This window comes from Anguilla rostrata, chromosome 7 (genome assembly GCF_018555375.3).
Source record: "Anguilla rostrata isolate EN2019 chromosome 7, ASM1855537v3, whole genome shotgun sequence".
Lineage (NCBI taxonomy): Eukaryota > Metazoa > Chordata > Actinopteri > Anguilliformes > Anguillidae > Anguilla > Anguilla rostrata.
This window is the reverse complement of record NC_057939.1, coordinates 52579251-52591676: the sequence shown is the minus strand read 5'-3', so window position 1 is coordinate 52591676 and position 12426 is coordinate 52579251. Positions and strand designations below refer to the sequence as shown.

The 12426-nt window shown below is 50.5% G+C and overlaps 1 protein-coding gene across 3 annotated transcripts in view; it reads right to left on the bottom strand.

The window, feature by feature from the left end:
* Nucleotides 1-12426, bottom strand: part of LOC135260016 (protocadherin Fat 1-like) — a 54719-nt gene continuing 42293 nt past the window's right edge. For 2 of the 3 annotated variants that reach the window (XM_064345067.1, XM_064345068.1), the window contains 11 exons: nt 12081-12224; nt 11674-11871; nt 9632-10430; nt 9105-9236; nt 8557-8714; nt 6762-7251; nt 6508-6661; nt 5624-5734; nt 4880-5508; nt 4286-4408; nt 1-1369 (listed from right to left, as the gene is read on the bottom strand). In XM_064345067.1, coding sequence (XP_064201137.1) covers nt 741-1369; nt 4286-4408; nt 4880-5508; nt 5624-5734; nt 6508-6661; nt 6762-7251; nt 8557-8714; nt 9105-9236; nt 9632-10430; nt 11674-11871; nt 12081-12224 — 3567 coding nt within the window. In that variant the 3' untranslated portion in view covers nt 1-740. Of the gene's footprint in view, nt 1370-3713; nt 3773-4285; nt 4409-4879; nt 5509-5623; nt 5735-6507; nt 6662-6761; nt 7252-8556; nt 8715-9104; nt 9237-9631; nt 10431-11673; nt 11872-12080; nt 12225-12426 lie in introns of all 3 variants that reach the window. The other variant, XM_064345070.1, reaches the window with a different exon arrangement.

The window sequence follows — 12426 nt, the reverse complement described above, 5'->3', positions numbered from 1 at the left end:
CACATTTTATGAATAATTTATTGCCAGTAGGAAAGAGTGAGCTAGTGGCAGTATCCAGTAGAATCCACATCAAGACCATCTTGCACACAGACACTTGGAAAAATCATGTGCCCATTAATTATTTTGCACTATAAATATAATGGTTCTCATGTTTGCGGTGAAAAAATAAAAGTCGCTATTTACATACGAACAAAATTTATGGATGTACACACACTTGTTTAAGACCCCGCAAAACAGCACATTTTACTGGTACTCTGAGACCGTAAGTTTGACACACATTTCTTCTTTTCTGATTCTGTAATAAGTACAGTATTTTTTGGAAATAAAAAACATAAAATATCTACAAACTCCAGTAAACTCTGAGATCAAAGCAGTACAGTACAGTTTACATGAAATGGCCGAGGACTTGCTTTAAAAAAAAAAAAAAGAAGTGTCTTGCATCGTTGGAACAATGTGTTTGAACAGACAGGCAGGTTGTACATTTGTTTTTGAGTTCCTGCATTGTACATTTGTTTTTGATTTTATTATGCATGACGGTTGTTTTAAGCGCAGCCATTTGTGACAGTGTGTCTGCAGTGCGATGGGATCCAGTGCGTTCCTGTGGCAGGCAAAGAGCAGCCGTCCCACGGTGTATCAGGGCGGGGCACATTTGCCCCCCCCCCCAGCGGGGGAAACGGTGTGCGTTTTTAGCGGACGTAGCGCCGGTGCAGTCGAGGCACTTGAAAAGTTTGGTGTCGGCGTCAGACTTGGGTGTGCTGCGTCGTGGAGTTTTTCGGCGTGAGAGAAGGTGCGGAGCTTGGTGTGGCGACATGACCCCGCTCCTCTTCCTCCTCCTCCTCCTCCTCCACGCTTTCGCGATCGCTCGCCGTGATGTCCGACGCGTCCGAGCTACAGGCCGCCGAGGCGCAGACATCCGCATCGGGCGCCCCCAAACCTCGCCCTCCGCCCAGGGGGTAAGTGAGGAAGCTAACACCGTGACCTTTGACCCCTGCGGAGGGGTGACGAGTCTGCGGGGGGTCAGTGGGGTACTGGTACTGGGGCAGATACTGGTGGAGGCTGTACAGCTGCTGGCTGTGGAGGGGGGAGGAGCACGGACTTGGGGGGGAGGACACTTCCCTGGGGGGCGGCAGTGGCCCGTACTGGGCACCCCGCTCCGGGAGTGAGGGCAACTCATCGCGGGCGGGGAAGTCTTTCGGCGGGGGCAGGACGTCACTCTCAAAGTCATAGCCTCCCGGATAGTAATCTGTGTCCAGATTGGTGGGATCACTGTACAAAGGGGTGGGGCTTCCCACAGGACCGTACTGTGGAAACTCCTGGATTCCAGGAAGATGAACACTAGGCATCCAATCAGACGTATCCCAAAGGTAACCTATTGGACGTAACGTATGCTGTTAGATAAAATTCTATTCATCAGTTTGTGCTTCTTGTCGTGTACAACGGCATTAAATCAAGCAGCACAATGACAAAATAAATGACTTAAAGTATTAATGCAAACATGCAAAGCAATATCAACACAATGGGTTGCATTAATTCAAGCTTATTAGCTTCACATCAGCGCGCACACACACACCCACAGACACACAGTGATTAGAAGAGCCTAAATAAAGCTACAATCTAAAGCTGCATTTCAAAGTACTCCTTCCAGACTACTTTCAGGGGAATACTCGAAGTTGGGAGACTAGTTGTGAACACGGCTAATTAGCGAACTTTCAGCAATAGTTGCTAAAGATGCATTCAAATGTCCACATTAAATACCATTAATCACTCCCGCGCCACTGAGAAATCCAATTATAAAAGGATGTGAGAATGTTATTGTGGGGTTTGTATCGCATAAAAAAGTTGCAGGGCTTGCTAGGTCTTTAGCTTTAGCGCGAATGGGGGGGGAGAGTCAACTGCATGTACCAACGGCAAAAACTCACGCACTTCTTGGATTCTTTAGTGACTAAACTTTGGTCCATGAGCTGTATACAATATACACTTCAAGGCAAAAAAGGTGGGGAATGACGATGTCAAGTTTAGAGTACGGGAGAAAAGGGCAGAAAAGAACATCGGTCTGTGAGCTGTACCAGGCACTTATTTACTCAACCCCGCTTCACACCTAGAGCCAAGGAACTGGCTCTAGCCTGACTTTCCACATGCAAAATTATTGTCAAACTACATGAATACACAGAGCTGGATGTCAGCAGTTGACCTAACCTGGTCACACACTTTGTAAGTAGGGAAAATAGCATTTCCAAAGCAAACCAGAATAGCCATTTTTAAGAAGCGTATATCCAAGCATTCTTGGGACGCATTCTATGAATCAGATCTAAAGACCGTACTGAACACAGAAGACCACAGACGCCTTAAAATTAGGTTTAAAATACCTCATGTTCCCCACCAAGTCGACAGAAATATATGGGTGTGAGACAGTTACTGCGGAGCCTTGTGAAAAGAGAAAATACAAAATACAACCAGTCGTGCTAACAGGGGAATAAGACATATTGGGGAATAACAGTTACAGGGTAAACATGAAACCCACATCATTTTCCCACAATTGTCTTTGCTTCACACATGCAAGACATCTTTGCGGGAGAGGATGCGAGAAAAAAAAAAAAAAACATCTATAGTACAATATGTCAGGACACATGCAATGCAGAGTGGGCTTTCGTGCAAGATACTGTAGCGCACAATGTGAGAGACAATAAAATGATACCGAGATGATCACGCTGGCACCGACATCACCGCAAAAACCAAAAAATAAGTCAATCCCAACCAATATTTTAGTCTTATATTTAGAGTTAAAATCTTGTTTTCTTCTTTTTTTGACAAGCAAGACAAAAATATTGCCAATGAGGTGAGACAATTCGACTCATGATTTCGATTTCAAGATTTGCCAATGAGGTAAGAAAATTTCACTTGTCAGGCGAACGGTAACTTAAAACAAGCTTGTACTTTTTACTTGAGAGAAAACAAAAAGATTCCAAGTCCCATTACAAGACTAAAATACTTGTTAAGACAGAAGTTTTTTTTTTTACTGTGCTTGTGGAAGAAAGGAGCAGTGACACTCTTGGTGATAAAAGACGCCTTTCCAGCCCCGAAGCTACGTTACAGGAGAACGCAAAGTGCTCAGCTCCATGTTTTAAGTTTCAGTTTCTCAGAGGAAAACTCATGCATTTAACACCTGCACTTCAGGAAAGCCAACATAGCTCAAATGTGGCACATTTTGCGAAAGTTTTCAGGGAAGATAAGGTGAAAACGAAATCTCACAAAATATTTTATGTGTTATTCCCCGAGGCCAAACTATCTAGCACAGTTAATGTAAAGTGAGACAGAACCATCGCGTGAAAGTTGGACCCTTTGAAGTTCCATGAGCTTTTATTTTTTTAAGGTCTGTTGGCAGCTTTAATTTATTACAAAAAAAAAAAAACTTAAAAAGACAGGTATCACTGTTTACAGGCTCAATAAATGCGTGAAAATACGCGAAGGTAAGAGAAAAAAATGAGTGAGGTTAATTAAATGTTTTCCTGTTACAGTGCAGAGATTTTCCACAGTAATTCAGCAGCCATATGAAAACAGTGTGTGAGTGAGCTGAGGTCAGATCTTTTATTTCCGCTGGGGGGGGCGAGGGGGGGGCTGTGGAATTGCGGGGCTGGAAAAGCCTGTTTTATCACCCCAGGATCTCAAAGCCTCTTTAAACCACTTCCTTCTTTACTGATTTAAATCAGACTTACAAGCTGGCCCTAGTTAAACCCTGCCCTGGTACTGAGGGCGGATTTGATCCATATGGGAGCTGAGGTCGCGGCAGAGGGGAAGAAGAGAACAAATGACCCGTATCCACCTTTTCTCACACAATTACACCATTTCACAGCATAATAGAGGAGAGCCGTAGCAGAAAAAGGTTAACATGCACCTAGCTCTCTGGCAGGCTGCTCCTCCTGGATTTACTGAATTCCTATTAAAACTGACAAAAAACTTTGGCAAATGCTATTATGGCAAATCCTTTCAATTTATTTAAGCTGGGATACTGTGATATTTCATAAAAAAGGATTTACTTATCTACAGGTACTTGGCACCTTTGCTAATGCTGGCTTTCATCTAAAGGTCCCACTTGTGCTATATGATTCCTCTTAACCCTTTGAAGAGTATGTTTTTGTAATGTTATTTTAAAAAGTCAGTGTTCTAGAACTCCACTGCTTTCAGTCAGCCAGTCGCGACTGTGACATCAGCATTAGAATGTTCAGTTAATAGCATTCCAATCACGTAGTTGTGATGCCGCACTTGAAAGGGTTAACGGCACACCCACCATTATCATCGTAGGCCTCAGACTGGAAGGAGCCGAGCGAATGGACATCAGAGATTCTCTGACAGGTGTTGTTGTCCTTGCTTGGCTTTTTCTTCGGGCAAGGATCTAATTCCACAACGTTAGCTGGAGAAAAAAAACACACGCACACAACAAGCATCCGACATTTGAAAGCCGCTTAAGTGGAATTCTTTCGTCTCACATCAACCGAAAATAAAATTGTCCTCAAGACATCCTGGACTGGAGCCTCGAGTTTGGCAACCACTCTGAAATTCAGACGGAACTCTCTGTGAATCTAAATGAATCTGTCATTCAGCCCACAGTCACGCTGCGGCTGGAATGGATTTGACAACCATGATGTGATTTTTTTCTGAGCCTCTGAGTGATAACTGTGGCGAGGGAAGCCAGCTCAGTCGCGCAGTAAAACCGCGGGGAGATAACCTTTCCAAAGCCACGCATAATCTGATGAGCACAAACGAACGAGCCCCAATTAAGGCGTCGGGAATAAGAAGCATTCTCCCTGACCCGCGACGGTCGCTTTTTTTTCCTACGGGATTAACCGCGCGGCGAAAGTCGACGGAAAAGCGAAACGCTCACCGTCGTACTCGTAGTCCCACGCGGGCTTCCGTACGGAGTCGCTGTCGGAGGCGGGGAAGGAGGGCGGGGGCAGATTGGGGGCCACGCTGCACACGATCACGGGCTTGCGGTGGGAGCGGGCGGGGTCCCGGCTGAAGGTGCTGAACTCCGGGTGCTCGGGGATCACCGACCCCTCGAAGGAGTTGCGGTCCAGGTTGTTCCGCGAGTCGCTGGGCACGCTGGGGGTGTAGGACGCGGGCCGGACGGGGACCTGGGGCGGGACGTCCGAGTAGATGTTCCGGCTGACTCTGGGGTCCAGGTAAGGCCCGCGCAGGAAGGCGTTCCCCAGCCGGTGCTTGTCCTCCTCCGGCTCGGGCTTGCCGCCGGGCCGCGAGCACCTCCTGCGCGCGACCACGAAGAGCAGCGCCAGGACGAAGACGCTCAGCACGAAGACGACGATCCCGACGACCTCCTCCGCGCCGATGTTCCAGGGGGTGGACACCAGCTGGTTCCCGACGGCGGACTCGAGCTGGCAGAGCTTCCCGCCGAAGCCGCGGGAGCAGTTGCAGCGGTAGGAGCCGTAGGTGTTCTCGCAGCGCCCGCCGTTGGCGCACGGGCCCCCCAGGCACTCGTCCACGTCGCCGAGGCACCTGATCGAAGGCAGGCGGACAGCGGACAGCAACAGCAGCTCATTAACGGAACACGGGCCACAGAAGGTTCTAACGAAGGCAAATCTCGCAACGCGCACATCGGATTGACCTTTACCTGTCGCCTTGGAAACCCTGCTCGCACTCGCAGACAGGTCCGTCCAAGCTCTCGATGCACTTCCCGCTGTTCTTGCAGGGGCTGTCTTTACAGTACGGTCCCAGCTGACACCTGGGGATGAAGATAATTCAGTCATCTGAGACAGGTAAAGGTACAGAAACATTATTTACAGTACAGGCTCTCTCTGTTCTGTTGCCATATTTTTTAACGCCATGCTTCTCCAGTGCTTTTTTTGTTGTACCACAGCTGTACTGTAAACATCTCACCAGAAATGTGTTATTACTGCACAGCTACGACTATTATTACCACTTCCAGCAGTAGTAGTTCAGGAACACAATGTTTCTGAACGGCCATTTTCACGAGCTGCTGGTAGCGGTGCATATATTCGAGCTTTGTGAAACCAGGAACAAGAATGTGTAAGCAAGACCTCAGACCTCAGAACAACTATTATTTTACCTTACATGCTCCTGGGATGCTATGTGATCTACTCACTTAATTCAATGTGCAATTCGTATATGTACTACATAATGGCCAGGGCAGAGAGGTTGCAGGTTCGATTCCCAGATAGAGGCTCTGGAGTTGTTCCATGAACTGCTACGGTAAACACCCAGCTGTGCAGTATGTAAAGATGTAAGCCGTGCAAGTTACTCTGGATGACAACATTTGCTAATTGGCCAAATCGACTGTACCAAAATATATCTTAATCAAACTCAAAAAGACCCACGGCCAGGGCTTAAATCACAGGCTGTGTGTCGTCAGCACAATAAACAACCCTCTCAGTCCACCCTACAGTTCGCTGGTGGCAGGTGTTGTAAAAACATGAGTGGAACCCCTCAGAGACAAATAAAAATTCTGAGTTCATAAAATGTTTGGGCACCGCGCACCTCTGTCCGGAGTACTGCCCCCTGCACTGGCAGTAAAAGTCTCCACCGCGTGGAACACAGGTCCCGCCGTACAGACAGGGGTTCGAGGCGCAAGGGGTTTTGCCAATTTCACAGCGAGGTCCCATGAATAAGGCACTGCAGGCACAGAAATAACCTGCAAAGAGAATCGATCCCATTTTTAAAAATCTAACAGAAACAAACTGTCACAAACAAAGTGGCTCAGCACAACTTCCTGGGCCCAGCACTTTCGGTACCTCCGTCGGGCAGCGACGAGCAGGTCCCGCCATTGGTGCAGGGGTTGCCATGGCAACCCAGGGGCGGGGCCATGGCGCAGCCAGGGGACACGCCCACCGCGTCCGCCAGCGCGGCGTGGGCGTGGCTGTGGGCGTGGCTCTTGGCGCTGAGGGGGAGCTCCTGCCCGTTGAGCACCAGGGCCCGCATGCAGCCGCGGAAACCGCCGGCGACGGGGGGGCTGCGTCCGCGCCTGCCCCCCTGCCCCAGGGCGAGCTGGCGGACGTGCCCGCCGCCGAAGAAGATGGCGTCGTCCAGGTTGAGGGTGCGGAGGGTGCCCGGGGCGGTGCCCGAGGCCGCGTGGAGCCCGTCCAGCGCCAGCCTGGCGTAGTTCCCGCTGACCTCCAGGGAGACGGAGTGCCAGGCCCCGTCGTTAAGCTGGACGCTGTGCACGGAGACCAGCCCGGGCCCGCTGCCGCAGTCAAACCGGTACTGGAGCCTACCATTCTGCACCTGCGGGGGGGCGGAGAGAGCGCAGCATTAACGGGAGACTCCACCCCCCCGCCCCAAAAACAAAAACATCAGGTTTGTTCCTCGGTACACAGTGAAATGCTCAGTGTTAAATCAACTGTTACAGAGTACACATAGTCCCTGTTGGACTCAAATGTACTGTTAGATTTGGATTTACACTGGACAGTGAACGTTTGACCAGCTGACCATCAAAGGGATGCAACACCTCTTCTTATCGTTTAAATGAATGGAGGTGTCTTTTGAGTCAGAGAAAAGTGTTCAATGGCAAAAAAACATTTTCTCTAGTCACAATCACAATATTTAAGACATCATGGAAGGTTCGCATTTGAACTGATTTTATCTGCAGCCTCCAATACATTTTCTGAATCCTTTCCCTTTCTGTTTTTGGCTAAAATATTCTGGTACACGTTAGCAATGAGACAGACAAATTATTCTTAAGGCGAGAGCCAGCATATTATATAATTTTCAGCTTGAGCTTCCCTCTGAACGCAGGCCAGCTCGAGAAACCTTCTGAATGAGCACGTTCAGAGAAACTCGTTTCGCTCACACGGCTGTTCAAATAACAGAAGGGCCCTTGAGAGAGGGTGAAAGAATGCAACCCTGATTTCTATCCAAGTCTGAAATGAACTCGGTCCGTGCTTGTGCTGACAGCCTGCATGTGGACCGGATGGGAAGGTGTGAGGCTAATCCAGTACGGGCTGGTTAACCCTTTGAAGAGCAGTTTTTTTTTGATTTTTTCTTTTCTTTTTCAAAAGTGTCCAGTGTTCTAGAACACCGTTGCTTACAATTACCAGCAGTGATGTTACATCAGCATTAGAATGTTCAGTTAAGAACATTCTAATCACAAAATGTTTTTAATTACTTGTATTTAAACTCTTTTTATTCTATTCTATTCTATTCTATTGTTTTTTTATTTTTTTTAACTGCTTTCCTTCTGTTTGCTGAATGCCTTTTGTGCTTTGTCTACATCACCTTGAATTGCACTTGGGTGTGTATCGCACCCCGTGCTATATAAATAAATCTGCCTTTCACTGCCTAATGGAGATCTAGCACCTTACAAGTGTTTAACACGGTTATCAGCCTCAGCAACAGCAGACACAAACCTCGAGAATGCTGCAGTGCATTGCCTAATGGAGATCTTACACCTTGTAAGTGGCTAATATAATTATCAGCGGCAGCAATAACAAACACAAACCTTGAAAATTCTGTATTGCATTGCCTAATGGAGATCTTACACCTTATAAGTGTTTAACACGGTAATCAGCTGCAGCAATAGCAGACACAAACCTCCAGAATGCTGTAGTCGGTTCCCCGGGCGTACATCAGCGTAGCGTGGCTGGAGAAGGTCCTCAGCCGCAGGGACAGCTTCAGCTCCTCCTTGTTGTCGTTCTCCGTCAGCCGGTACTTGACATAGCCCTCCCCGCCAAACGTCAGCGAGGGCCCCGCTGAAGAGCAAAAAACACGACGGGGGAAGGGGGTGGGGGGTGGGGGTTAAGTGGGGGGCCAGAGAAGATGAGGCCCTGTCTGCTTCAGTCCGCGCGAGAGATGTTAACAGCGACGTTTAAAAAATGAACGTAACGAAAACTCTCCGTCCGTTAAGAGCTGAGCTAAGCGGCGGTGAAGTGGGCAAACGCAGCGTTCGCAGAAAGCAGGCGAGCGGCGGATTATACGAAGGCAGCCGAGAGTAGAGCAGCTTGACTGCCTGACGTCTAATCCCACAATGCACTGTGACATTTCTGACAAATTTAGGCGGGGGGAAAGTTAAAATTCTGCTTGGCGAAGGCTCTACCTGCTGTCACACAACTGCAGTCTGCATCTGGGGATGGAGGACTTACCTGAGCACTTCCCAGGTTTACCATCTGGACACGCACAGGTGTAGGTTGCTTCCTGCTGATTGGGTATGCACACACTCTCCTCAGGACATGGGTGACCCTCGCACAGCGTGTCCAACACAGGACATTTACCACCTTAAACAGAAGAGGCCCACAGGGCATTTAAACAACAAACACAAAACAACCAGGGACAAAAGGGAAAAAAACACAGTATACAGGAACACAAACACACCAGCACTGTATTTAATTACATACGCACACATCCTGAGTTTAGAAGTATAGGGGTCCGTCTGACATTTTAGTCCAAAAAAGAGATATCATCACGGGAATGCTCTTTGTTGTGTCTGCTGTACAGCAGATCAAACACTAGAAACGATGTGAACAGCAGCACAGAGGAAATAAAAAGCAGTGTTATGACTCTCATAACAGTATTATCTGCAGACATGGCCCCTATATTTCCGAGCTCTCGATATGTAAGTACGCAGCAGTCATGCCTGCCTTGCCGTTCCTCAGCCCCGCCCGCAGCGTACCTTTGCAGAGGCACACGGCGGACCTGCGGTGGCGGGGGGTGACGAAGCTCAGCCTGGCCGCGCTGTGCGTCGCCATGGCGCCCGTGTCCAGGGCGATGACCTCGTCGCAGAAGCGGCGCGGGCAGTCCAGGCCGGCGCACAGCTTGTCGACGACGCGGACGACGCGCAGCCCCGTCATCTCCTCGACGACACCCGCCGAGGCGTTCAGCTTCCGGAACACGGCCGCCGCGCCCGAGTGGGCGGGGCCTCCCGACAGGGCGAGGAGGACGTCGAGGGCCGCGGGCGGGCCGACCGGCTGCAGGCTGACCACCAGGACGTCGGCCCGCCGCAGGCCCGCCGCGCCGCGCAGCGCCCGCAGGAAGTCGCGCCAGTGGTCGCCCACGAACTCCTCGGGGGTGACGCCGGCGAGCCGCACGCCCACCGAGCCGTCCAGCGCCCGCCGCGTCACCCGCCGCACGTGCACGCTCACGGGGGCCCACGCGGCGAAGCGCCCGTCCGTGACCGTCACGTTGAGCGCGTAGCGGCCCTCGTCCAGCGGCCCGGCCGCCACCAGCCTGCCGTCGCCGGGGGAGACGGCGAAGGGCCCGCGGGACCCGGGCGCCAGGCTGTACGTCAGCGTGTCGTAGACGTCCTGGTCCGTGGCGTGGATCTTCCCCAGGACCCCGCCCGCGTACCCCTCCCCCTGCGTGGTCACGAACACGTCCAGCGGGAGCACGGCAGGGGGGTACACGCTCTCCTCGATGACCCGGACGCTGACGGGCGCCGACGAGACCAGCGGCGGCTTGCCGCTGTCCGCCACCTGAGGAAACAGCGGCGGCGGGAGGCTGAGCAGCGGCGACAGCAACGGTTTCCGTTAAAAACACGATGCCCCCCTCACCCCTCCCCTGCCCCCCTCCGACTCCCAGGCCAACGAAGACCAAATAAACAAATGTGTCAAAGGCTGCAAATCTCTGACTTTCTGATCAATATTTCATTTGAGTTCGGCGATCTGCGGCGTATGAAAAAGTGATGGGTTTCTTTTGTTGGGGGAAAAATCTAATTCTGAGAAACTCGGTGCGTGAAATCCACTCAAAATCAATGGCTGCTGGTGACTGCTTCCAAAAAGAAGCGGGGGGGGGGGGGGGGGGGGGGGGGGGGGGCATAGACGGTGGTGTCACGCGCCACGCAGTCTTGCTTTTAAATCAAAACTCCAGTCCAGTAAACTCGCTGTTGAAAACATCGGTGAGTTCACAATTTGGTATCAAGAATCGTAATGTTGCGTAGCGCTCCAATTGGAAGCGGTGACTCATGCCACATCGGCTAAAATCTGCTAGAACCAATCACATCGCAGGAAACCAATCCCACACACCGAGGTCAAGACTAGAGATCACCACCACTACTTCTTATTCTAGAATCATATTTTAACTCCAGGCCTAGGTCACATAACTAATACTTCAGAAATACTTTTCAAAAATACTTAAAAAAAACTGTTAGCAGGCCGGGGAAAGAGAACTCTGGGTAAACACACTGTCTAGACGAACTTTAGTCACTTCTTTATGCATTAGATTTTTTGTGAGATAAATATTTAGGTCTGAGTGAAGAGTCATAAACGTTTCAGCGACAGGAAATGCAGATCATGGGCGAGGTCTTTAACTGGAAACGGAAGAGGCCATTGATCCCGCACTTGTAAGTCTGGCCAAAATAATAGTAATTAATCCCGGCCATTATCTCGCAACTAGAAATCGTTTCACCTCCACAAGCACACTGAACAAGTGCTTAACAGCCAGACAACCAAGCCTGTAATTGAACCCACCAGACACAAGAGGCAAGGGCACATCCGTTAAACAGATGAAGCATATCCAAATAACCCTCCCCCGCCCCCTCCCCCACCCCAGTCTCACTCCCTGATTAGTTTCCTTTGTGGTACACAATATGACCCATTGCAAAAGCCTACTAAATACTACATAAAATAATAGACACATGTATATCTTCATATGTACTGTATAATGTGTACTATGTAGGATGATTTTGAGGCATTATTTTGTGACAGACCCCCGCCCCACCTCCACCCGCAGCGAGTAGTGCTCCGTCCTCTTCCGGTCGAGCCGCGCCGCGGTGAGCAGCGCCCCCTCCTGGTCGATCTGGAAGGCGTTTCCCTCGTTGCCCCCGACGATGGTGAAGGAGAAAGGGGGCCCGTTGTGGGAGGCGTCCCTGTCCGTCACGGCGAGCTGGAGCACGACGGTCCCCACAGGGCGGGTCTCCTGGGCCAATGAGAAATGAGGGGGGGGAGCAAGGGAGGGGGGGACGACGACATTGCACAACCCGTCAGCAACTCCGCACACATCCGCCTTGCTCAGCATTCAGTAATGGAGAAACCGCTCATCCATTAGGAATTCATCAGGAGGCGGAGCGTGGAGGCGGTGAACTGAACTCCGCCCTCCTCCGAGCCGGTCGCCTGTCACTCCCTCACCTGGACGACGAGGCTGTAGTTGGCCTGGGAGAAGACCGGGGGATTATCGTTCACGTCGGACACGTCGATGTTGACCGTGGCGCTGCTGGATTTGGGAGGGCTTCCGCTGTCCGAGGCCTGCACGGTCAGGGTGTACCCCGATATCTAATTCAAACAGCGGGGGGGAAGAAAGAAGAAGAGAGACTCCTGAACCTCATCTGCACCTTTCACGAGCAAATTAACACAGCGGCGTAGAAACGCAGCTTCCATTTTAGCCCTCTTCCAACGATCATCCAAGCCGCGATGAAACCATCTCAGAAGAACAGAAGGCTACCGCCATTTTTGTTTCACGGGGGGAAAAAAGCAA